The sequence below is a fragment of the Quercus robur genome, chromosome 9 (genome assembly GCF_932294415.1).
Source record: "Quercus robur chromosome 9, dhQueRobu3.1, whole genome shotgun sequence".
NCBI lineage: Eukaryota > Viridiplantae > Streptophyta > Magnoliopsida > Fagales > Fagaceae > Quercus > Quercus robur.
In genome coordinates this window covers 28,911,004-28,937,351 of record NC_065542.1, presented here as the reverse complement: position 1 = coordinate 28,937,351, position 26,348 = coordinate 28,911,004, and the positions used below count along the sequence as shown (strand labels likewise).

The following is a 26,348-nucleotide window of genomic DNA, read 5'->3' as shown; positions in this document are numbered from 1 at the left end:
AGGTGGAGTCCAGAACTTACATGGCAGGAAGTAGATTTTTCTACATCTTCAATATGGGTCCAAGTTCATGGACTTCCTCCTCTCTAGAGAACAGAGGATAATCTAAAAAGGATTGGGTCTAGAGTGGGCTCAGTCTTGGAAGTTAATTTGACAGGTGAACCAAGTGGTGCTTGGAGTAAGTTCATCAGGCTCAGAGTTGAAGTGGACATAGCTAATCCATTATCCCCAGGAGTTTTCCTTCCGCGGCCAAATAGAAAAGATTTATGGATTGGTTTAAAGTATGAGAAAATCGCAGATCTCTGCTATCACTGTGGTATCATTAGGCATGACCAAAAGAATTGCTCAACTGAAGTGTTCAAACTTAAGAACCCATCTGGTGAAATGTTTAAGGCTGCTGGTCCTTGGCTCAGAACGGATAACGAAGATATTCCTGATGAAATCGCCGATGCAAGTCAAACGGTAGACTCGGCTAGCCCGGCAAACCAAAGCAGTGAGCCGGCCAATGGCAACCCAAAGCAGTGAGCCGGCCAACTGCAACCACAGTTGGCAAAAAGCCGAAAGAAACCACATTAGTGGTAATGGCCAAGGATGTGACACGTGCACACCTGAGGACAGCGTGAATACCGTGAGCAAGGACGGTGCAGGGACTGTTTCCACGAATCCAGGAACGAAGCTCACACAGCTGGCTGCTGATACCCAAAGCTTATCTGTTCAAAATGAGGTGGGCCTTAACAACTACGTGATGAGGAATCTAATTCTTTTGACATTAGTTAAAATTAGGCTGCATAAAGGTCCTAACACTGCTGAGCAATTTCCCTCACAACATTCGGGCCCATCTATTGACCCAATCAGTAACCAAGTGCCAAACCCACCTCCAAGTAAGGAATAACTATATCATGACCCAAACCCAATCAGCCCAAAAACAATTCCCAATCCACAGCAACTCCCTAACACCGATCACTCCATCCTAATCACTCAAAATCCCCAAAACCAAAATACCCTCACCATTGTCTCTGAAGATGCCTCTATCGAAACACATACCTCACCTTCCACAAAACCTTTCCAATTCCTCACAGAAGCAAAGACCACAAGCCTTAAAAGGAAAACCTCAAAACCGGTGCTAGACCATTCCTCAAAGAGGCTAAGGACAACAGTCAAGGGTTCAGAGCTGATTTATTTCAACCCAAGCTCAACTTCTTTCATTCCGAGTTCCAGACTGGAATCTTTTATGTTGGAGGAGAGAAATGACGCCGAAAATCATGGTGAGTTCCTTCTTAAGCCAATTCTCCCTTTCATCCCAATGGTTTCTGATTGTGTTTTCTCTGACACTGTTAAAACGGCCGAGGAGGCGGGCCTTATCATGCCCCCAAAATCACCATGAAAATCCTAGGTTGGAATTGTCGAGGTATTTGCAACACCTCGACAGTTCGAGCCCTTGGGGCTCAAATAAAAGGGGCAAGGCCTAACGTGGTCTTCCTCTCCGAAACGAAAGCTAATGCAAATAGGATGGAGTTTGTTAAAAAGTCTTTAAAGTTTGATTTTTCTTGTGTTGTTGAGGCTAAAGGCAATGCAGGTGGTTTATGTATTATGTGGAAATATGGAGTGGATTTAAAAGAAATGGAGTTTAATAAGGATTTGATTGTAGTTAAGGTCTCTGACCAGTGTGTCGAGTGATTGTTAGTGGGCTTCTATGGGCCATCTTACCACTTAAAGAAGAAGAAAGCGTGGGGAAATCTGTTTGCCCTTCTTGAATCTCACCAGGGGCCGTGGGCTGTCATGGAGATTTTAACTTTATAGTCAATGAAGAGGAACAATTGGGTGGTAACAAGGGTGGCTCCTCTTCAATAAATTACCTTAAGGAACTTCTTTTTGTGGTTAATGCTGTGGATTTGGGGTACTCTGGGAACAAGTTCACATGGGCCAGAGGTAAATGGGGCAAAGCTTCTATCGAAAGAAGGCTTGACAGGGGAGTGGCAAACATATCTTGGAGGCTTGCTTACCCAAGGGCAACCATCACACATTTAGGTGCTATCAAGTCAGACCATGCCCCAATTCTGTTGGATACAAACCCAAGTGATAGTTTTGCTCACAGGCCTTTTAGGTTCGAGGCGGTTTGGCTGAGGGATGATAGATTCAGTGATGTCATTGAGGAAGCTTGGAAGGGAAAGGTCTCGGGCTCAGAGTTTATTAAATTGTACAAAAAGCAAGCTGCAACTAGAGAGGCCCTTCGTAAATGGAATAAGAAGGTTTTTGGTCGCTGCCAGGACAGGATAAACTCTCTGCTCAAGAAAATAAAGGATGTTCAAGATAGGCAACCTTCACATGAAAATGGTCTTCTGGAAAATGTTATTCAAACCGAGCTCTCTGAATGGCTCCTCAGAGCGAAGTAATTTGGAGACAAAATTCCAGGGAATTATGGCTCAAACTAGGTGATAAAAACTCAAAGTTTTTTCATCTATTCACCATCATTCACAGGAGAAGAAATAATATAGATGCAATAAAAAATGAGGAAGGAACATGGATCAATGAGTCTAGCCAAATCAAAGCCCATTTCCATGATAATTTCATTAACCTTTTCAAAGAAGAAGAAGTTTGTTTCCCTGAACAACTGGATCACTTGGTGCTGTCTTGCATCACTGAAGAAGAAAATGAGGGATTATAGTGCATCCCAACCCCCGAGGAGATCAAAGATGTTTTGTTCCAGATGCAGGACCTAAAGGCCCCAGGCCCTGACGGTTTCCCTGCTCTGTTTTACAAACAACTCTGGCCGACAGTGGGAAACGATGTCATAAAGGCAGTAACATCATTTTTCACCGTGGGATCAATGCCAAAAGAGGTAAATAGCTCCTTAATTATCCTCATCCCTAAATTATCTAACCCTACCTCTGTTAATCATTATAAGCCAATTAGCCTTTGCAACGTGGTCTACAAAATTATCTCAAAACTCTTGGTGGAAAAGTTTCGACCTCTACTGGATAAGTTGATCTCCCCCACCCAATCGGCTTTTATACCAAATAGGTGGATAGTGGAAAACCAAATCATTGTTCAGGAATTACTCCACAGCTTTAAGACTCACAAGACAAAGTCAAGTCTCATGGCGATCAAGCTTGACCTTCAAAAGGCATATGATAGAGTGAATTGGAAATTCCTGTCTGCTGTACTTCTTCACTTTGGATTCAATGAAACTTTCACAAATTGGATCATGTATTGTGTATCTTCAGTCTCATTTGAAGTGGTTGTAAATGGGGGCAAGTCTGCGGGATTCAAGCCAAGTAGGGGGCTTAGGCAAAGGGATCCACTATCCCCTTAGCTTTTCATATTGGGACAAGAAGTGTTATCCAGACTTATAGAGCACGATCTCAAGCTTAAAAATGTTGCTGGCATAAAGACTAGTATCAGTGGTCCGACTATTTCTCATGTTATGTGTGCCGATGACATTGTGTTGTTCTCAAAAGCTTCCAAAAAAGATATAGAAAGCCTAGTGAAAATCTTGGAGAAGTATTGTAGGTGGTCAGGCCAAGCTATCAATAGAAGGAAGTCGGGGTTTTTTTTCTCAAAGCATACCCATAGCCATGTTCGAAGGTCCATAAAAGGCATCCTCCAAGTTAAAAATCTAAAAAAGGAAGCAGTCTATCTAGGAGCGCCAATGTTCATGTCAAGGGCACCTTCTAAGGACTTTGCATTCCTAGAGGATAAGATTGAAGCGAAACTATCTGGTTGGAGGAGCAAATGCCTTTCTTGGGTAGGGAGAAGGACTTTGATAAACTCAGTGGCGCTGTCAACACCAATCTACTCTATGTCCTCTTTCTCTATTCTAAACAAGGTGTGTAACAGAATGGATGCCCTAACTAGAAGGTTTTGGTGGAACCCGAACAAATGTGAAGGAAGATTTCTAGCATGGAAAGATTGGGATAGCTTATGCTGTCCAAGAAGTGAGGGTGGTTTAGGGTTCAAAAAATCAAAAACCATGAATTCTGCCTTACTGGCAAAGTTGGCTTGGATGATCGCAACCAAAAGAGATAGCCTCTATATGAGGATTCTCAGAGCAAAATAAAGGGTAAAAGATGAATGGCTGAGATCAGATGCAGCTAGACATGCCTTCCCTGTTTGGAAAGCTATAAAGAAAGCTAGGGAAGTGGTTCAGAAGGGAGCTTGTTTCATTATTGGTGACGGGGAATCAGTTGATGTATGGCTGGACCCATGGGTACCCTGATTAAATGGCTTCATCCCCACACCAAAAGATGGATCAATTGTCCAATCGAAAATGAAGGTAGCTCAACTCATTGACTTTGAACAGCACACCTGGAGAACATCCTTGGTACAGAATATCTTCAACCCCACATCAGCTCAAGCTATTCTCTCCATCCACATCCCTTCCACATCGTGCCAAGACAAGCTCATGTGGATTCCGGACTCCAAAGGTTTATTTTCAATCAAATCAACCTATAATCAGATGCTGTCAAACACCCCTTCCCAAGCATCCTCTGCTGTAATTTGGTCCAAAATCTGGAAAATAAGGGGTCCCAAAAGAATCAAAATGTTTCTTTGGAGAGTTGCTGCCAATACACTTCCTACAAAAGGAAAATTTGATGACCGGATTGGACATTACTGAGCCATGGTGTGTTCTTTGTAATCAGGAGGTGGAATCTGCTTCTCACCTATTTTTCAAATGCCCTGCTGCTAAGGCGCTCTGGTTTACAGCATGTTGATGTTTCAGATCAAAGGATGTTAAGTTAGCACAACCTTGTGACATCATTAAGCTCATATTAGAACCACCAGAAACCTCTTGTCAGGCACAAGATCGCTAGCTGGTATCACTTAAGATGGCGCTCACTCTAGAGGAGATATGGTACATCCGTAATGCAGTCATTCATCAAAAAGGTACCACTGACCTTAAGGCATCCATTGGCAGAATTGGGGAAAAGTTTAAAGAATGTACAAGAGTTTTTTCTTATCCTCAAAACTCTAAAATGGCATAACCTGTGATCCGTTGGTCCCCACCCCCTCCGGAATTTATCAAGCTCAATGTGGATGTAGCTATTGCTCAAAACACCTCAGCGCTAGTAGTAGTAGCCAGAAATAAGCAAAGAGCAGTTCTGATGGCATGGTCCAAGATTATGCCAAAGAGGTCTCCAATTGCAGCTGAAGCTAAATCTATCTTGTGGGCACTACACCTAGCCAATGGCGAGAAATGGAGGAAGATCATTGTGGAAAGTGACTCAAAAATTTGTATTGACTCTATCCTTGACCACACGGCCTGCCACCAATGGGCTATCTCCTCTATTGTTTTTGATATTTGGCTGTTAAAAAAATCTTTTGTTTCTTGTCTGTTTTTTTGGGTTAAAAGAAGTGGAAATGCTGCTGCTCATGAAGCAGCAAAGTACACAATTCAGTCTTGTTCTTCTTTTTCTTTTTGTGCGGACAATCTCCTAGCCTCTGTGGCTTCTGTTTATTCGAGAGATATCCAGGCTTTGTCTCTTTCTGTTTAATGGAATATATTGAAGGTTATCAAAAAAAAAAAAAAAAAAAAAAAAGAAAAAAAAAAAAAGAAAAGAGATGAAGAATAAAACCTTCTTGATAGACAGGTATTGGGAGTTATTCGATTAATTTTATTTAGATTAGTTACGCACAATGCTGTGAAAGAAAAGACCAACAGTGGTATTAGAGCTTAGTTGATTTAGTGGATGACTCTTTGTGTGAATTAAGATGGAAGAGAATGGATTGCTTTGATTTAGGTGGAGCTATTACAAGAGGAAAAGAGGACTACTTGATTAAGGTATGAGCTATCCCAAGAGGAAAGAAGATAGTTAAGGACAATTGATAGAATTTGAGTCAATGTGGATATTGTTGGGAAATTACCTTAAATTCCAATTATGACTTGGAAATTCAATTAGGTTTCCTAGTTGAAAAAGAAAAAATTAATTTGGGTTTCTTTGTTATAGTAGGAAAGACTATTCCTTAGTGTGGAAGGAAGTATATTCCTTGTTAAAGAGGTAATGTATTTCCAGTTCAAGAGAGAATAACAAAAAAGTCTTATAAATAGACAATGCTACAAAGAATTTGATGGTTTTGGCTTTGGCTTTGGCTTTGGCCCAACGGTCCTTCCTATAGGGAGAGGGAAAATAGAGCGTGAAATAAAGAGAGAAAAAATGGATTTTCACTTGGGAGGAATGTAAGAAGAAGGAGAGAGTAAGATACTAATGCTTTCAAGAAGACATAAATTGAGTATGTGCAAGAGTAAAGAAAGAGGAAGCTGCACAAGAAAGAAAAAGAAGAGCAGTCAAGAGGGAGCCACTTAGAGAAAAAGAAAACAGCCAAGAGAGAGCTATGCATGGAGAAGAAAATAAAAATGAGACAAAAAAGTGTTGCCACCTTTGAAAAAGATAATTAGTGTGTGTGAGAGCAAAGAAAAATAAAAGAGATTTTTTTTTAGCCATGAGAAATACACAAGAATTATTGTAATTGATTTGATAATAATAAAATTATTCGGAGTTTGTCCCATGGTTTTTTCCCTTCAAAGAAAAAAAAATTTCCATGTAAATATTTGTATTCTTGTGTGTGATTGTTATTTTAGATTGCTAATATTATTGATAATATTATTTGGGATTTAACAAATACAGTCATTTACTGTAATCCCCATTGACTCCAAACAGGGGACCCATTCATGAACACCACCTACTCCCAATATACCCATGAAGATAAAGTACTTTACCACTAGATTTACCACTTTAGGTCAAGCATGGTTTTGCACCACTGGTTTGCCAAGCGACATTGTTATCGAAGTCGACGATGTGACATTTCATCTCCACAATGTTTCTTTTTCCATCAATCCCTGAATTTTTTTTTTTTCTCTTCTGTACAATATAACATTCTCTCATTTTCTTTTTTGATATTTCAGTTTCCTTTGATGTCCAAGAGTCGAAAGCTTCATGACCTTACAACGGAGCAAGAAACTAACACCAGTATTGTACAACCACGAACAACAGAAGAGGAACAAGAAAACAGTGACGGCTACGAAATTGAGGAAATACAATGTTACATAACATTATCGGAATTTCCAGGTGGTTCGTAGAAGTTTGAGACTCTGGTGAAGTTCCCTAACGTGCACGGAATTTTCCAATTCGTTGTTGATCAAAAAGTTAGGTTTTAATTTTTACAGAAGCTAGCTTTTAGATTTTTCTTTTCTCTTGATTTTTTAATTTTTTATATTTTAAGAGGAAAGAGACATAAAAGAGTAGCAAAAAATACAAATTTACTTATTTTTAACAAAGGTGAGTAACGGGAGATAAACAAATCTTACATTTGGTGGATAAAATGTCAATTTTTAAAGCATTTTTTGAGCAAATCATAGATGGAAAAAATGTAATTTCCCCAAAATACAATGATTCATCAACCTAAAGTAAAGCTACATGAAAGAATAAATAATATATATATATATATATATATATATATATATATATATATAAAGAGAGAGAGAGTGAGTGAGATCCTTTTTTGGGAGAGAAATAGAAAATAAAATGAGAAGAAGAAGCATAAAATTAAAATATATAGTCATGAGTGAAACACCAAATTATCCAAGTCATTTTATATAATAGAACAATATTATATTCTTGTAAACCATATATCTTTATATGCAATAGGATAACATTTAACAATCATATAAAAGAAAAAACATGATAACTTAAAAACAAAAAACCATATCTAAAATGTTAGTCAACCGGTTGAAGCTCATCCTCCCAAATTTAATTTATGATACTTAGAGCACTTTTGTCCCGGGAAGATTAATTATAGACAACATTTTAGTTGCATATGAAACTTTGCATAGCATGGAAAAGAAAAGGTGGGGCAAGATAGGTCAGGTAGCTATTAAATTGGACATGAGTAGAGCTTATGATCGGGTTGAATGGGGTTATCTACAAAAGGTGATGGAGAAAATGGGGTTTCATGCAAAATGGGTGCAATTAATAATGGCATGCATAACAACTACTCATTTTTCTATTTTAGTTAATAGCAATCCTACAAGTTATATTTTGCCTTCTGGAGGATTGAGACAAGGTGACCCACTGTCACATTATATCTTTCTGTTTTGTGTTGAGGGGCTTACCGCTCTGCTCAAAAAGGTAGAAACAGATGGAATTATAAGAGGAGTGGTAGCTAGTAGAGATGGTCCTTGTATTTCTCATCTCCTATTTGCTGATGATAGCTTATTATTTTGTCGTGCCTCAGTAGAGGAGTGCCAATAGGTCAATTTTTTGCTTAATTTATATGAGGTTGCTTCAGGAAAAAAGATTAATACTAACAAAACTTCTCTTTTCTTTAGTAGCAATACTGGATTAGAGACCCAAAAATCAATTAAACAAGCATTGGGTGCCGAGACAGTCCTAGAATATGAGAAGTATTTAGGGCTGCCTAGTATAGTGGGACGTAACAAAAAATCAGCCTTTGCTCCAATCATTGGAAGAGTTTGGAGTAAACTAAAGGGATGGAAGGAAAAGATGATGTCTCAAGCTGGAAGAGAAATTTTGATTAAAGTCATAGCACAAGCTATCCCCACATATGCCATGGGATGCTTTTTGCTACCAAAAGGCTTGCTTAAAGATCTTGAAGGGATGATGAGTAGATTTTGGTGGGGTCAAGAGACACAAGAAAGGAAAGTACATTGGCTGAGTTAGTCTAAACTTTGTATGCCCAAGTCGATGGGAGGAATTGGGTTTCGGGATCTTCATTCTTTCAACCTAGCCATGTTAGCTAAACAAAGATGGAGGATTCTGAAAGACACACACTCCTTGTTCTATCGAGTCTACAAATCAAAGCACTTTCCCAATACATCTTTTTTAGATGCCCCATCACCAAATTCAGGGAGTTTTGCATAGAAAAGTATAGTAGCAGCCAAATCTATCTTGGACAGTGGATTGAGATGGCAGGTAGGAACCAGAAATAAAATTCGAATTTGGCAAGACCGATGGCTTCCAACCCCACCATCATTCAAGGTGGTAACCCTGTGCTCCACAATGTCAACAATAGCCACAGTGGATAACCTCATTGATCCAACTACAAGATCATGGCGAGTATCCATGATTGATCATGTATTTCTCTCGCATGAAGCTGTGGTTATCAAATCCATCCCATTGAGCAATAGAGTGGTGCAAGACATCCAAATTTGGGCATACACAAACACAGGTGAATATTCAGTAAAAAGTGCATATAAGATGATCCAAACTTAACAAGTGAGATCTTCTCATGGCCAATCATCCAATCACTCACAGAGCAATAAATTTTGGAAAGCGATTTGGGCAATCAAGGTATGTAATAAAATCAAAACTTCCATTTGGAGAGCTTGTAGAGATATATTGCCTACTAAAGCTAATATAACTAGAAGGAGAATTTTGTTTGATGCTGGATGTGAATATTGTGAGAATGGGGTGAAGTCAATAGACCATGTCATTCTAAGATGTACATATTCTGACAAGGTTTGGATGTCTTCATGTTTGAGGGAGATCATGACTCATTACACAAATCTCTTATTTGTGAATGTGGCTGATCAAATAATGCAAAGAAAAAATGACCTAGAGATTGTAATACTTTTCACAACCAGCTGGATGATTTGGAATAAGCGAAATGAGGCTCGCTTCAGTATTCCACGACCTGATCCCCCTTTTCTAGCCATGTCTGCTACAGCCCGTGCTTTAGAATATTTGGAAGCTAATTATGGAGTTTTGTCTTGAGGAATAGTTAGATAGTCTTGTTTTTTCTGTGGCTTTCCTTGATGTAACTTATTTATTTATAGTTGTTGTTTTGTTGGTGAAGAGAAAGCTATGTAGCTAGTACAGGTTTAGCATGCATAGTTTTTTTTTATGCTGCCTTACTTTGTATAAACTTATTCTTTCTTTGAATAAAATTCTGCCGTTGATTCTCAAAAAAAAAAAAAAAAAAAAAAAAAAAAAAAAAAAAAAAAAACCAAATACTTGAAGTAAAATTCTAAAGAACGCATAAATTCATAAATTTAAAGTAGAGATTAAAAAAAAAATCGCACAAAAATAAAACTTGAAAGAGAGAGTAATAAAGTTTTTCATGTGGGAAAATATGTATAAAATAGGAGAGAGAATAACATATTTATATAATAGAATGGGGAGAAGAAGAGTCAAAATAAAAGGAAAAGGAAGGGATAGATAAAGAATGATTAAGTTTGAGAGTAGTAGAGAGATAAAAAGGTAAAAGAGACATCATGGTTGGAAATAATGGAGAGAAATGGTTGGAAATAGGTAAATGATATGACGCTGAGATGACTCAATAGGAGCGTAGTAACAATAAATACTACGTTTCTACTTTTAAAAATAAATAGATATAGATAATATGTCCTTCCAAAATAAGAGAAAAAGAAACAAATGAGCCTATCTACGTACATGTCATGAGATTGATTAGAAACTCTTGCTACTTTCATCCACTTTTTAAGCACCTACTTTCATGTTTTAGACAGATCTCTCTCCCTTTTTTTGCCTTTTAAATTGTGCACATACGTGCATTAATTGTGAATATATAATGTAGATGTAAAAAGAAAAATTTTAGTATTAAACATGTTTAAAATTATCTTTTTTCAACTTATTATGTAACAACTAAAAAAAACAATGCATGTATAATTTTACCTGCATGACTTTGTTAATAGCTCATATGACTTATTTAAATACTATGCATAAATAGTTTTATAAATTACTATGTAATGATCTGTAAAAAATAATTCCAAACATATTTGAAAGTTGGAACCAAACTTAATTCAACGTTTGTTTCCGAGACAAATTTTTCTCTTGTTATTATATACTCTATTCGAGTCGAGGCAATCGTCACCTTAATGAAAATGCGTTTCAAAAAGCCAAATACTTTTTTTTTCTTTTTTGGTGATCATTATCACCACTTCAACCATGTGGCCGACAATAAAGCTTACAAGACTCTGCACTAGTTGATAGAACACATGTTCCACTTTAAGTGCAAAAACAAATATTTTTTGTTTCGACTTTTTCCACGTTCATAACATTGGTGCTAGCCAGTAAAGGAAGAGTGCTCTTTTTATTCTGAACCTACTATTTTGAACACACACTCTCTCTCTCTCTCTCTCCTATCATTTTTGTGTGTACTGTGTGTTGGAGCTTGGAAGAAGCTATGGCAGTTGGGTTAGCCATAACAAGTGAAGAAGGGCAATATAATGCCAAAATGACCCCCTTCGTTGTCCTATCTTGTATGATTGCTGCCACAGGAGGAATTATCTTTGGCTATGATCTTGGAATTTCAGGTCCCTTCTTTTTTGAACCTTTATATTCATCAGGATTTTAAAAAATAAAAATAAAAATCTTAACGTTATTTTTCTCATATATGTAATGTTAGCCATCAATTATGAAACACATAGTTGTCAAAGACACATTTCAGGTTTTTGTTTTTACAAACATTGTACTCAGTTAAGGTCAAAGGAAGAGTGATTTAACCTTTCCAGCTGCTCACTAATTCAGTTATTGTTATAATTTGGCATCAATATGAATGGCTAATATCACCATGAATATTACTATTAGTAAGTAATATCATTATCTAATAAACCACTTTACAAAAGAAGTTTAAAATAGTTTCACTAAGACACTAACATATGAAATCAACTATGAAGGAGGAGTGACCTCTATGGAGCCATTTCTCAAAAAGTTCTTCCCAGAGGTGTATACTAAGTTGAATGAACACACCAAGATTAGCAACTACTGCAAATTTGATAGTCAACTGCTGACCACCTTCACATCCTCACTCTATATTGCTGGCCTTGTTGCTTCCTTCTTTGCCTCATCAGTCACTAAAGCCTTCGGGCGCAAGACATCAATTCTTGTAGGAGGTGTCGCATTCCTTGCTGGTTCAGCCCTTGGTGGTGCAGCTTTCAATGTGTACATGATTATATTTGGTCGCATTTTGCTTGGATTTGGTCTTGGTTTTGCCAACCAGGTAGTAAAATTACTCTCTTTTTTCCCCTTTTTGAAAGTCTTTTGAGTTCATATCTGGAAGAATTTTTTAACCTTCTTTAAACAGCATCAGTGATACGTTAGTAAGTCACATTAATGTTAATTAGACAAAAGAAGTTAAATGTGGCTATTGAATTTAGCAGAAATTGTGAAGGTTATACGTATTGGCACACACAAAAGCAGGACATGACAAAATATTTTATTCTCCTTTTCTTTTCTTTTCTTTTTTTTTTTTCCCATAATCATTCTTGTATAATTATTGGAATATCTTTGAATTTGATAATTGTCGAAATTTTTTTCTAACATAGACTTTTTATGCGCAGTCAGTACCCTTGTATCTCTCAGAAATGGCACCTCCAAACTACAGAGGAGCAATTAACATTGGCTTTGACCTCTGTGTTGGCTTGGGTATACTATTCGCAAACCTTATAAACTTTGGGACTGAGAAGATTAAAGGCGGTTGGGGCTGGCGAATCTCCCTAGCCATGGCTGCAGCCCCAGCTTCAATCCTTACACTAGGTGCTGTATTCCTCCCAGAGACACCCAACAGCCTAATCCAGAACAGCAAAGACCACGAAAAGGCCAAGCTAATGCTGCAACGTGTCCGAGGCACCAACGATGTGCAAGCAGAATTAGATGATCTCATCAAAGCTAGTTCCATATCAAAAACCATTAAACACCCATTTAAAAATATCTTACAGAGAAAGTATAGGCCTCAACTGGTTATGGCAATGGCAATTCCATTTTTCCAACAAGTAACCGGAATAAATGTCATCTCCTTCTACGCACCAGTACTTTTTCGAACAATGGGTTTAGCTGAAAGCGCATCACTTTTTTCTGCAATCGTGATTAGGGCTGTTGCTACTGTCTCAACCATCACATCCATGCTTATAGTTGATAAACTTGGCCGAAGAGCTTTGTTTATGATTGGGGGTGTTCAGATGTTCCTCTCACAAATTATAATTGGTGGACTTATGGCTGCTCAGCTTGGAGATCATGGTGGGATTAGCAAAGGGTATGCAACTTTGATTATAATTTTTATTTGCATATATGTGTCCGGGTTTGCTTGGTCATGGGGGCCACTAGCATGGTTGGTTCCAAGTGAGATTTTTCCATTGGAAATTCGATCAGCAGGGCAAAGTATTACAGTAGCAGTGAGCTTTCTCTTTATTTTTATCAGTGCTCAAACTTTTCTTACCATGCTTTGCCATTTCAAGTCTGGTATTTTCTTCTTTTTTGGGGGATGGGTGATGGTGATGACTGCATTTGTGTACTTGTTGTTGCCGGAGACTAAGAATATGCCCATTGAACAGATGAGTAAAGTGTGGAGGGAGCATTGGTTTTGGAGGAGAATTGTTGGGGAAGTGAATGAAGATAGAAACAAGGAAGCACCATGATATGTGCACTTGTTTTATGTCATAAGTACCATGTTCCCATGAGAATTTCCATTTTCGCTCTCTCATTTCTTGCAATTTTAGCTTCTGTTATGTTGGCTAATTGCAAAGTTGTGAGAAGGTGAGGATATTCCCGATAGTTGACAAATCAAGGAACACAAACATGTACATGAAATTCTTGAAAAGTTCCTCCAGTTTTTTGACTTAGTAGAGAAATTATTTATATCAAGGAACCGTATAGCAGTATGCATCTTCAAGTTGAGTCTATCGGTTTGAGTCCTAAGTATTTGGATTTGAGATAGCACTTGCTAATTGCCTTCTTTAGATGATAAGTAATAAATATTTTTGATGGGATAATGTTTTTCTTACCACACTAACATATAACCATTATCTGCACAAGATAGTATCATAAGTTCATAACCATCTAAGCATATAAAAATTAGAGGAAGTGGATTGTTAAGCAACTGTGGCTATGATTATGTTATTAACAAAACTTTAATTTAAGCTAACTAATAAACTGTAGTTTTCATGTGGTCTGCCTTCTAACTGTTCCCTACTATCTTTATAATCAATTACTGTTTTCTAAACCACATTTACTCTCCAGCCTTTATCGTTTTCTTTTTTTGAAAGAGATGTCAATTGATCTTAAGGAGATTTGAAGTGTTTGTTAGAAACATCAAGAAATATCAATTGTTTACAAGACTATTTGCCTTAAACCATAATTTTAAGATTATTTTTTAAAATGTACGTAAAAGACATTTTCTAATTGGGGCGAAAGCTCACATAGATGTAAACATATAATAAAATTAAACAGAAATAAAAAAAAGCCCACCATTAGATAAAAGAAAGCTGGAAAATCCGTATTAAAAATAGTCAAGAGTCTTTTGTAACTATTGAATTATCAATAAAATGAAATAAAAAAATCTTTGAGCTGGGGCAATTACGCAGCTAGCGAGGTTGTAACCAAGGCATGTCTATTGCCGGTTGAAAACTATTTCCAAACCCCTCTTGGGCCTGGGTTCAACCTACGCCTTTGAGAATTTCTGGAATAACTCCCTCCGGGGTAAAGCCCTACAATTAGCTGGTCCAATACTCCAATATATTTTATTAGAACCCCCCCTCCCCCCAACCCCAACCTCCAAAAAAAAAAAAAAATAAGGAAAAGATTAAATTGCAACTATTGTAAAATCAGTTTTTTTTTTTTTTTTTTTATTAATATTTTTTTGAAAAAATTATGGATATGGGTTTGGTTTGGTTAAGACTTTGGGTTGTATTATTTTTGGGCCCTTCCTGTCCTCATCCGTATGTTGATTTGGATTCAATTCAATAGATGAGCACATATCTGAGCCCGACATGAACATGATAGTTACATGCAGGCATCACACAATAGCCCACCCAAAGTTTCAGCCAATCAAAAGAAAATGTTTTTGTGGTGTACTTGCGGATAAGGTTCTGTCTTCATGTTGTATTTCTATGACTATGAGACTGGCTCCATTAAAATTAAATGATGGCATGGTGTACAATTCTACTCCATCGGTTTCAAAGTATAACTTGTCATATTCTTTCTTAAAAATTGGGCACTAATTATAATATGGTGTTTTTATAAATTGTAATCATGAATTAAACTTATGATTTTAGTTTATTGAAACACAAAGACTGATTTTGTCGTTAAAAGTTACTATGATTTTTTAGTAGAGCTATATTAAAATCTCATTCCCTTTCTCACGTTTTTTTTTTTTTTTTTTAATTAAAATATTTAAAGAAGAAGAATGCTCAGTTTTTGTTGAAGTGTTTTGGAACACATCAACATCAAATCCTTCTCCAAACCTTTGGAAAAGTGGCTTCTCTGCAATTGCGGTTCAGTAGTTTAACCAAACCTGTGATTCTCATGATCGATGAGCCCACGTGCTCCGCTAAGTCCAGAAACTATGACGTTTCCTTTTGACTTTACCACTTTTTCTACATTGATGTTGATGCAGATGCTAGTCAAGGAAGACTGCTCTTTCTTTTGTTTACCACTTTGAACACGCAGACACACAGTCCACCTCTCTCTTTCGCGTTTGTGTTTACTGTATTGGGGCTTGGAAGAAGCGATGGCAGTTGGGCTAGCCATAACAAGTGAAAAAGGGCACTATAATGGCAAGATGACCCCCTTTGTTGTCATATCTTGTATGATTGCAGCCACGGGAGGAGTTATCTTTGGCTACGATATTGGAATTTCAGGTCCTTTCTTGCTAAACTTTTATATTCATCTTTCATCAAGATTAAAAATAAAATAAAAATATTAGTGTTCTCTTCTCTTATATATGCAATGTTAGCAACGAATTCAGAAACCCATACTAATCATATTTGTATAAAGTTGACAATGGTATATATAATATGTCGTACTAAAATTTTCAAGTGCCTTTTAAGGTTGTCCAAGATAAATATCAGGTTTTTCTTATTACAAACATTCATGTACTCAATTCAAAAAAAAATTCAATGTTTAAGCTTTCCATCTGCCTACTAGTTCAGTTTTGGTTATAGTTCGGCATCAATATGACTAGCTAATGTCTCCATGAATATTGCTAATGGGAAGCAATGTCATTATATAATCAACCATGCCACAAAGAAGTTTCAAACAATTTCACTAATTTATGAAAGCAACTATGAAGGAGGAGTGACCTCTATGGAGCCATTTCTCAAGAAGTTCTTCCCAGAGGTGTACACTAAGATGAATGAAGACACTAAGATCAGCAACTACTGCAAATTTGATAGCCAACTGTTGACCTCCTTCACATCCTCACTCTATATTGCTGGCCTTGTTGCTTCCTTCTTTGCCTCATCAGTCACTAGAGTCTTTGGGCGCAAGCCATCAATTCTTTTAGGAGGTGCTGCATTCCTTGCTGGTTCAGCCCTTGGTGGTGCAGCTTTGAATGTGTACATGCTTATATTTGGTCGCATTTTACTTGGAATTGGTGTTGGTTTTGCCAACCAGGTAGGAAGTTACTCTTTTCTTCTTCTTTATTATTTGTTTCTTTTGTAGAACTTCTTGAGTTCATCTCTTGGAATATTTTGTTGTTGTGAACCTTCTTTTAATGAGATCAGATAGTAAGTTACCTTAATGTTCATCAGAAGTAAGGAATGTTGAAATTGAGTTTGGTAGAAACTGTGAGGGTTATATGCATAGACATTAGACGCATACAAAAGCAGGACAGGAACTTTTTTTTCCCTCATATCTTTATCGGTAAATCTTTGAATAGGATTGTTGCTAAAATGTTGTTCTAAATTCAAGTACTTTTTGCTTTCAAAAAAAAAAAAAAAAAAAAAAATCAAGTACTTTTTTTTGCAGTCAGTCCCTTTGTATCTCTCAGAAATGGCACCACCAAACTACAGAGGAGCAATTACCATTGGCTTTCAACTCTGTGTTGGCATAGGTGTTCTATCAGCTAACCTTATCAACTTTGGAACTGAGAAGATTAAAGCCGGTTGGGGCTGGCGAATCTCCCTAGCTATGGCTGCTGTTCCAGCTTCAATCCTCACACTAGGTGCTCTATTCCTTCCTGAGACACCCAACAGCCTTATCCAGAACAGCAAAGATCCCGAAAAGGCCAAGCTAATGCTGCAGCGTGTCCGAGGCACCAATGATGTCCAAGCAGAATTAGATGATCTCATCATAGCTAGTTCCATATCAAAAACCACTAAACACCCATTTAAGAATATCTTACAGAGTAAGTATAGGCCTCAACTGGTTATGGCAATAGCAATTCCATTTTTCCAACAAGTAACCGGTATAAACGTCATCTCCTTCTATGCTCCAGTACTTCTTCGAACAATTGGTTTTGGTGAAAGTGCATCACTTTTGTCCTCATTCATGATCACTGGGGTTTTAGGTACTTTCTCAACCTTCATATCCATGCTTATAGTGGATAAATTTGGCCGAAGAGCTTTGTTCATGATTGGGGGTATTCAAATGTTCCTCTCACAAACTATGGTTGGTGTACTTATGGCAGCTCAGCTTGGAGATTATGGTGGGATTAGCAAAGGGTATGCAAGTTTGATCATAATTTTTATTTGTACATATGTGGCCGGGTTTGCATGGTCATGGGGACCGCTAGGATGGTTGGTTCCAAGTGAGATTTTTCCATTGGAAATTCGATCAGCAGGGCAAAGTATTACTGTAGCAGTGGGCTTTCTCTTCACTTTTATGGTTGCTCAAACTTTTCTTACCATGCTTTGCCATCTCAAATCTGGGATTTTCTTCTTTTTTGGGGGATGGGTAGTGGTGATGTCTGCATTTGTGTACTTCTTGTTGCCTGAGACTAAGAATATGCCAATTGAACAGATGAATAGAGTGTGGAGGGAGCATTGGTTTTGGAAGAGAATAGTTGGGGAAGAGAATAGTTGGGGAAGTGAATGAAGATGGAAAGATGGAAGTGCCATGATATGTTTACTTATTTTGTATCAGTTCATACTTACTATGTTCCCATGTGAATTTCCATTTTTGCTTTCTCTACTCTTGCCGTTTTAGCTTCTTTTATGTAGGCATATTGCAAAGTCGTTAAATAATAATGTGAGAAGGTGAGGATCTTGACACTGGTATGAAAATTGGCTAATTGAAAAACACGAGTTTGTACATGAAATTCTTGACAAGTTTCTCTAGTTTTCTGACTTGGAAGTGAAAAAATTGATATGAAGAATCCGACTAACTAATTTATATAGGACAATACATTCATGTTAAGGCTATCTGTTAAGAGTCCCAAAGGTTTCTTACCATTTGGGTTTGAAATAGCACTTGCTAATAGCCTTTGTTAAATGATAAGTCAATGATGTATCACACAAATTTATATTGTAAAGATGTAGAAGTTCAATAGCTTTTCACTATCGACATAGATCGTTAGGCCAAGCCATGTCAACTCTCTCTCTCTCTCTCTCAAATTTAAACATGATATCAAAGTTAAGGTTTTGAGAATCCTCTTCTTTTTAGCTCAGTCATCTACATATCATAATTTGTCACATAACCTTACAACATTAATTAGCATAACAGCACATCTCTACCATTCTGGCATGCCACATCAACCAACACATCATCAAAATATGCCACATCACAAACACATCATCAAAATCTACCACGTCAACAACACCTATGTTAACAAGCCATGTTAATAATCAAATCATCTAGTCACGATAGTACACCATTAACCAATAATGAATTTGACCATTGACTTTGAACGATCGATGACTTCTAGCTCCCACTACACTACACTATCCTTAGCCAATATCTTTCGACAAACAATGTCGCTCTCCTTTGGCGGTCAATGTCGTCACCCTCTAACTACCATTTGTCATTACATTTTACGTCAAGCCTAGTTCATTCTACATTTGATCTGTTGTAGCTTACTTTTCTACACGGTTACAGTTTCTTTCCAAACTCAAGGTATCCTTAAGCTTGTACCTTAAGTTTGAGTGAATAAGTTAGAGGTATTAGTCCAATCAAATTAGTGCAATAGCAAATTGCAATCGCCAATTCTTGGAAATATTTTAGCTGCAACTCCAAGTTCACTTTTCATCCAAAAGTTTTCTCCATCTTTTTTATTTATTTTTATATAGAGAAGTTTTCTTTAGCTTGTATCTAACAATTTTCTTGAATTGACAATAGACTAATAATCACAAGGGCAAAACATGATAGGGATATTCATTTCCTTTTTTCTATAACACACTGAGATCTATAGTTTCTTAATTTCTCATCCTTTAATGCCAACAGAAAGGATTTAAAGTTTGTTTGACATCAGCTTCAACTTTTAATTTTTAATTTTTAGCTTTTATCTTTTATATACAGCTTTTTAAAATTTCATGTTTCTCATTTTTTTCTTACATTTTTAAGGTACAAGTATACTTTAATACACTTTCAGCAAAAAGTTTTCAGCAAAAAACTAGATAAGTTGTTTCTAAACGGACACTAAATCTTCTTTTAAAGGGAGGAAATGAAGATCTGAGATAGCAGAGAAAGCGATCAGTATATCCCATTGTTCTTTTAGGTTGGTTGATAGTTATCCAATTTTCTAGCCACCTTGCTGACTTAATCTTCTTTTTTATTATTATTATTATTTTGTGTGAGTTTTAATTATAGTGGGAATGAGGATGTTTTCGTAAATTAATATACTAATAATACAACCAAATCTCTTCCCGTGGAAAAATGATGGATCATCCACCCAATTATTGTGTGGTGGAGATGGTTCTCTAATTTTTAGTAATCCTCCTCCCAAAAAAAAAAAAAAAAAAAAAAAAACTTATCTACCTTTCTTCGGACAACACATGTAGTAAGTCAAATGGTCATGCTTGATTTTGTAAAATGGCGTCTGATAGAGAATATATAAGCCCATATGAGACTCCAAACTTGCATATATACTTGAAATATTCCACACCACATGCTCCTATATCCCATGAAGTTTTCAAAATATACTATAGTTTATAATATACATTGATAAGTGATAACATTGTTTGTTTTGACAATTCAAATTGACAACAATGATGTTGATCTCTACCGGTCAAGGAAGACTGCTTGCTGCCTTTTTTTTTTCTACATATCCACAACATTGAACTCTCTTAATCTTTGTCGTGAGTGATAACAGTGAATGAACTTGGAAAAAAAGAGGCCATGGCGACAGGTCTAGCAATAACAAGCGAAGGAGGGAACTACAATGGAAGAATGACCCTTTTTGTGATCCTATCTTGTATGATGGCTGCCATGGGAGGTGTTATCTTCGGCTATGATATTGGAATTTCAGGTACGTCTTACAATATAGTTTAATTATCATGTCAGCTTTCTTCTTACCATAGTTAGCCATTAATCCATTGACATACTCAACCAGTTACATGTATCATATATGCTATGCTAGCTTTAGGCCTATATAGCTTTTTTTTCAGTAAAGTCGTTCTATCTTTATTGCTATGCTAGCTATGAAATTGAAGGTGTTATATTTGGATCAGCTTGGATGATTGTTTGTTTTCCGATTTCTGATGTCACATATTGGTCTATATGAACAATATTATACTGCACATAATATTATACCTTTATTATAATGTTTTTTTTTTAATTTTTAATTTTCTGTGTGAGAGACCATTAATATAATGCTAGTAACTCCAAAATATCTGTTTGTTTGTACCTCCACGTTTGTTTGCCTTGGGTCTATTTTGGTCGTTTTGCACTTTTTAACTTTTTAGTTTAGGAAAAATGATGTTGATCCCTACCGGTCAAGCTAATATTTTCTTAATATAGTATGATATGAATTGATAACAAAATACTCCAAAATTGGGTTATCATATATATCTTAAACAATCAAAGAGGTACCATAGAATTAGTCGTGACTATTATTACATATTAGGTTATTATATATAGTGTGTTCAAAATATAATAAGAATCCTACAAATAAAATATAATAATTGTTAAGAACGGAGTTTAGTTACAAAATTGATTATAGGCTCGTAGAATTAGGCTACAACTTTACTAAATATCTTTTTATTGGAAGTGAATTTTGACAAATCTACCATTAGATTACATCCTTTTTTTATATCCTTTATGCTTGCAAAATTTCTAAAAAATTGAAAATCAATATTTATGTCATCAATAAATTATTTAAATTACAAGTTTTTATAATTTAAAATTATGCATAAAATATAAACTTATAGATCATATAGTAAATAATATCCAATTGACACAAAATTTGATATGTATATTAAGAGCTTAAAAAAAATGCAATTTAACTATTAGATTTTCAAAATATGTAGTAATGTTTATTTTATTAAGTAAAATTGTAGTTTTAGACTACAACCAATTTTGTAGCTAAACTTTATCTAAATAGTAATTATTATTATTGTTGTTGTTGTGCTTCCTATTATAGAATCATGACGGTTTCACCGACATTGTGAAGAAAAATAAATAGACACATAAATTAACATTTCAATGATTGGGCAGGCTTACACTTTATATCAATTGATAACCTAAATTTCATAATGGATCCAGAAAATATCGAAAAAAAGTGCTTGCTTGAGTTGATCATCCATTCACTGGATCTGGATTATAATATAAAAAATTATTGAGATTATTATCATTCTTATTTATTATGTTCAACCATTGTATAACTATGAAGGTGGAGTCACTTCTATGGATTCATTTCTGAAGAAATTCTTCCCGGAAGTGCTCACTAAGATGAAAGAAGACACCAAGATTAGCAATTACTGCATGTTTGATAGCCAATTGTTAACTTCCTTCACGTCTTCACTCTACGTGGCCGGCCTCGTAGCGTCCTTCTTCGCCTCCTCAGTCACAAGAGCCTTTGGACGCATGCCATCAATCCTTGTAGGAGGAGCTGCATTCCTCGCAGGTGCAGCCCTAGGCGGTGCAGCTTTCAATGTCACCATGCTTATACTTGGTCGTGTCTTGCTTGGAGTTGGGGTTGGCTTTGCAAACCAGGTAGCATATTAAGAAAATTGCATTTATATTAATACAATATTCACAATTAAGAATATTTAGTGTTTGTGCATGTGTATGTATAGAAGATTGGATATATAGACTCCATCCGTTATTATGGTGTTCACCCACTTTCACTTATAATGGTAGAATTTTATGACAATACATGCTCTCCCATTCACCCTTCGTACTCAAAATAAATTACTTGCTCTTTTTTTTTTTTTTTTTTTTTGAGATACAAAATAAATTACTTTCAATTCCATATACAATGTTTGCTTTCTTTATAAACAGAAAATTTTATTGACTAGCCAAACTTTTGTTTTAAACACTCTATCTCACTAGAAGGTATTCAATTTTGATACTTTATAAAGGAAAATGACCAAAAATTTCACTATAATTAATTTCTTCTCCCACCATACACCATTGTCTTTTCATACTTCTAAAGATAGAAGATCTTTGAATTGGATATTCTATTTTACAACAATAGTACTTTGTCTTTGCAGGCAGTCCCACTATATCTCTCTGAAATGGCTCCAGCAAAATATAGAGGAGCATTCAACAATGGCTTTCAATTCAGCGTTGGAATCGGTGCTTTATCGGCTAACCTCATCAACTTTGGTACACAAAAGATCAAAGGTGGATGGGGCTGGCGAATCTCTCTAGGAATGGCCTCTGTCCCTGCCTCAATTCTAACTCTAGGTGCAATTTTCCTTCCTGAAACACCCAATAGCCTAATCCAACGCAACAATGACCACCAAAAGGCCAAACTAATGCTACAACGTGTCCGAGGTACCAATGATGTGCAAGCAGAATTAGATGATCTCATCAGAGCTAGTTCAATGTCCAAAACCATTGAAAACCCATTTAAGAAAATTGTACAAAGAAAATATAGACCACAACTTGTAATGGCTATAGCAATACCCTTCTTCCAACAAGTGACTGGGATCAATGTCATTGCATTCTATGCCCCAATACTCTTTAGGACAATAGGTTTAGGTGAAAGTGCATCACTTTTATCTGCAGTCATGACTGGGATTGTTGGTACTGTCTCAACCTTCATATCCATGCTTGTAGTGGATAAATTTGGTCGAAGAGCTTTGTTTACAGTAGGAGGAATTCAAATGTTTATCTCACAAGTTCTTATTGGTGCAATAATGGCAGCTCAACTAGGTGACCATGGTGGGCTAGACAAAAGGTCTGCATATTTGGTTCTGATTTTGATATGTGTGTATGTTGCTGGGTTTGGATGGTCATGGGGTCCATTGGGATGGTTGGTTCCAAGTGAGATATTTCCCTTGGAGATTCGGTCAGCTGGGCAAAGTATTACAGTGGCAGTGAGCTTTCTTTTCACTTTCATAGTTGCTCAAACTTTTCTTGCTATGCTATGCCACTTCAAGGCTGGGATTTTCTTCTTTTTTGGGGGATGGGTGGTGGTGATGACTGTGTTTGTGTACTTGTATTTGCCGGAGACTAAGAATATGCCAATTGAACAGATGGACAAAGTTTGGAGGAAGCACTGGTTTTGGAAGAGAATGGTGGGGGAAGTGAGTGGAGAGAGTAAGATAGAAGGACCATGATGCATGATTTGCAAGTCCTCTGTTCTTTCTTCTCCTTCATGGTCCAAAAATACAAAACAGGGTGATGGTGGGATTCAATTCTAAATGTATGATACAACACTATTTAGTAAGCTGGAATAGAAACACAATCAATAGAATTGCTATTCCTTTGAAATTATCATTCAGTTCAGTTATTTAGTTGTATTTTTGTTACTAGTCCTTTAACTAGGATTAAGGAATGGTTATTTATTATCAAATAAGCCAAGTAATAGTCCCAAAAAAAAAATCTCAAAACCCATCATTAGAAAATGTTGATTATAAGTATGGTATAAGTGTAATCAATTTATACCATGATATGAAATTTAATATTTAAAAAGACAAACAAGTTACAAACCATTTTTTTCTAATGTGTTAATTTTTAATTTCAAATATGCATTAACTTTTGCTATGAAACATGTATTTTTTTTAAAATAATTTTTTTTTCTTATATATATATATATATATATATCAATATTTCATTCAAGCAAGTAACTCCGTTAGCTATTAGAGTTTAATATTTATCAAAGATGTTGTCAATTTATATATATGTGTCTGTGGAGAAATTGATATGAACAAAGTACAAGGATATTAATTAATTTTACAATTATTGAATTTTCAAATAATTGAATGTTTAGAGAAACCTAACAAGAGTGTAAATATAATTATAAAAATAAATTTAGAAATTCGATAGGAATATGATTCCATTATTATATCATCAAATCATGTTGTATCAAACTATGAAATACAAATTTATAGTTCTATTTATGTACTATCACCAAACAGATCATAGAAATAGACGATAGTTATTCAATTATAAGTAGTATTCCTCATAATCAAGGATAGAGCCATTTTTTGGCCTTGGGGCATGCTCCCCTCCCCTTGAAATTTAGGGGGAGGGAAAAGTGTGTGTATATATATAATTTAACAATTTGGTTCAAAAAAATTATATTTGCCCCCTTATAAAAGCATCCGTAGCAGCTGTTGTAAAAATTATGTCATTTTACCACATCAAAAGCCTACTTTATTATTTTACCACATCATTTTACAATATCTCATTTATCAGATGTTCTATATTTTTACCGCTTCATTTAAATATTATTTCTTAATTCTTATTTTAAAACCTAGGACTGTAGCCACAGATGGGGATTGGGGACTGTAGCCACAGATGTCACAAAATTAAAAGCTTAGAACATGGGGACTGACCGACTGACAGAGAAAGAGGAATAAAAAAATCATATGCCACAGATTTCCGTACCATGCCAAATATATGATGACACTGTAGCATGGTGTAAAAATTATGAGATTTAGAATATCTGATATTTGGTGTTTTTTGGTGTTTGGTGTGTTAAATGTGCCAAATATTTGGCATTTAGCACATTTAGCACATCTAGTGTGGGTATCATTAGCCCTATTGCATATTGTTTGCCCCTCCTCGTTGAATTGTTGGACAACCACCATGGCCCAAATTTCAGCTTTTCGGACCATCCACTACTTCTTCTTTATTTTAACTTGCTGGATCATCCACACCTGCTTCTTAGTTATACCACTCCTCTGACTTTTATTTTCCCTTTTTCTACGCCTCAGTCTTTCAAAATTCCTTTTGTTTTATTAATTGAATTGAGATGGCCTTTTGTTTTTTGGTCAAATGCTTGAACTTTGCCTTTTGTTTTCATCAAGGCATCAGATAAGTGTGCAATCTGCAATGTGATGTGCACAATCAAGTTTTTAACACTTGTTGCTTTTATTAGGTTTGGTGAGGTGATGACTGACCATTTAACAATTGTTATTATTATTATTTTATAAAATTGTAACAATTATTATAAGTATAATAATTGTGGTTGTTTGTTTGTGTTTTTTTTTTTTTAAATAAAGTTGAGATAATTAATTGTTGTGTCATTCTCTTTATTGACAGTATATCTCTATATATAGTATAAAACTGAAGACATTTAACTATTTTTTGACCTCACCAAAATTTGACACATAAGCTTTAGAGTTCTTCATGCAAGTTTTGAAACCCCCATCTACATAATTTTTACTATGAAAAACCTAAACTAAACCTACAGATGCAGAAAATCACCCCATTGACAGTATACCCACCAATCCAATGAAACCAATCCAACCGATTTTGAGCTGCCCAATGTCTACCCCTTTTATTGAGAGTGAGTTCAGATGTTTTGCAACAATGTAGTGAGGTGCTACAAAGGCATACAAAAGAGTTCGAATTGTGGGTGCTTACACAAGAAACAAATATTGCATTAACCCGTTCAGGTACACCCCAGCGAGATCATGAGAACTGCAAAAGCACTATTGGCTGAGTTTCATATCACATTAAGTCATTCTCAGGTTGTTGCAAATAGAGACTAACTCATCGTTTTATTATTGTTTTGTTTGTTGTTTATATGAATGAGGACAGAGTCCTATTTTGGGTTAAGAATCTTTTTGACATTGAGTTTTTTTTCTAATGTGCATGTTTATTTTTCTAGATTAGTGATATTATGCACTATAAGGTTGAAATTGTAGATTATTTTGTAGGTTTTTTTTTTTAAGGCAAATTTAACAAAGCAATGACGTATAAGGAAATATTAATTCTTGGGGAGTGCCTCTCTTTTGTTGTGCCATTAGCTGAGAAGATAATTTAATTTCTTGGTATTATTTATTTGTTCTTTAAAGTGAACTCCACATGCTTGATGAAATGTCCAAGTTGAATTTTTTGGATAGTTTAAATAGGTTGGATAAAGATCTTACATTGGGTTTAGATTCTATTTGCAAATAACCATTTGAATGATGAGAATATGAGGTGTTTCTCCTCTTAAAGCCCCATTTAGTAGGTGAGGATGAAGTTTGCCTGGAAATGACTATTGTAATAGTAGATGATTAACGGGTTATGGGATATAATAATAGTGTTGAGCTATTGGGGAAACAC

The 26,348-nt window shown here is 35.8% G+C and overlaps 3 protein-coding genes and 1 pseudogene across 4 annotated transcripts; all 4 read left to right on the top strand.

Moving 5' to 3' along the window:
• The first annotated feature begins 11,038 nt into the window (after positions 1–11,038).
• LOC126700376 (hexose carrier protein HEX6-like) lies at positions 11,039–13,643 on the top strand. Its single transcript, XM_050398496.1, has 3 exons — positions 11,039–11,284; positions 11,648–11,970; positions 12,311–13,643. Exons 1-3 carry the CDS (start codon positions 11,155–11,157, stop codon positions 13,382–13,384), a joined length of 1,527 nt encoding a protein of 508 aa, XP_050254453.1. The 5' UTR covers positions 11,039–11,154; the 3' UTR covers positions 13,385–13,643.
• Positions 13,644–14,303: 660 nt separating this feature from the next.
• LOC126701285 (U4 spliceosomal RNA) lies at positions 14,304–14,446 on the top strand (annotated as a pseudogene).
• A 729-nt stretch (positions 14,447–15,175) lies between these two features.
• LOC126700379 (hexose carrier protein HEX6-like) lies at positions 15,176–17,876 on the top strand. Of its 2 annotated transcripts, XM_050398501.1 has the most exons (4): positions 15,176–15,604; positions 16,036–16,358; positions 16,713–17,253; positions 17,374–17,876. In XM_050398501.1, exons 1-4 carry the CDS (start codon positions 15,475–15,477, stop codon positions 17,778–17,780), a joined length of 1,401 nt encoding a protein of 466 aa, XP_050254458.1. In that variant the 5' UTR covers positions 15,176–15,474; the 3' UTR covers positions 17,781–17,876. The 2 variants fall into 2 exon arrangements, with proteins under 2 accessions (XP_050254458.1, XP_050254457.1); XM_050398500.1 differs by having other exon boundaries at positions 15,177–15,604; positions 16,713–17,876.
• A 1,864-nt stretch (positions 17,877–19,740) lies between these two features.
• Positions 19,741–23,602, top strand: LOC126700377 (hexose carrier protein HEX6-like). Its single transcript, XM_050398497.1, has 3 exons — positions 19,741–20,148; positions 21,511–21,833; positions 22,334–23,602. The coding sequence occupies exons 1-3, from the start codon at positions 20,019–20,021 to the stop codon at positions 23,405–23,407; spliced, it is 1,527 nt and encodes a 508-aa protein (XP_050254454.1). The 5' UTR covers positions 19,741–20,018; the 3' UTR covers positions 23,408–23,602.
• The last annotated feature ends 2,746 nt before the right edge of the window (positions 23,603–26,348 follow it).

Bases quoted from the DNA above. Each gene is read 5' to 3' on its own strand.
- LOC126700376 (XM_050398496.1), top strand. From the start codon at position 11,155: ATGGCAGTTGGGTTAGCCATAACAAGTGAAGAAGGGCAATATAATGCC. The intron at 11,285-11,647 runs GTCCCTTCTTTT...TCAACTATGAAG, and splicing joins CTATGATCTTGGAATTTCAG to GAGGAGTGACCTCTATGGAG. The intron at 11,971-12,310 runs GTAGTAAAATTA...TTTTATGCGCAG, and splicing joins GTCTTGGTTTTGCCAACCAG to TCAGTACCCTTGTATCTCTC.
- LOC126700377 (XM_050398497.1), top strand. From the start codon at position 20,019: ATGGCGACAGGTCTAGCAATAACAAGCGAAGGAGGGAACTACAATGGA. The intron at 20,149-21,510 runs GTACGTCTTACA...ATAACTATGAAG, and splicing joins CTATGATATTGGAATTTCAG to GTGGAGTCACTTCTATGGAT. The intron at 21,834-22,333 runs GTAGCATATTAA...TTGTCTTTGCAG, and splicing joins GGGTTGGCTTTGCAAACCAG to GCAGTCCCACTATATCTCTC.
- LOC126700379 (XM_050398500.1), top strand. From the start codon at position 15,475: ATGGCAGTTGGGCTAGCCATAACAAGTGAAAAAGGGCACTATAATGGC. The intron at 15,605-16,035 runs GTCCTTTCTTGC...GCAACTATGAAG, and splicing joins CTACGATATTGGAATTTCAG to GAGGAGTGACCTCTATGGAG. The intron at 16,359-16,712 runs GTAGGAAGTTAC...TTTTTTTTGCAG, and splicing joins GTGTTGGTTTTGCCAACCAG to TCAGTCCCTTTGTATCTCTC.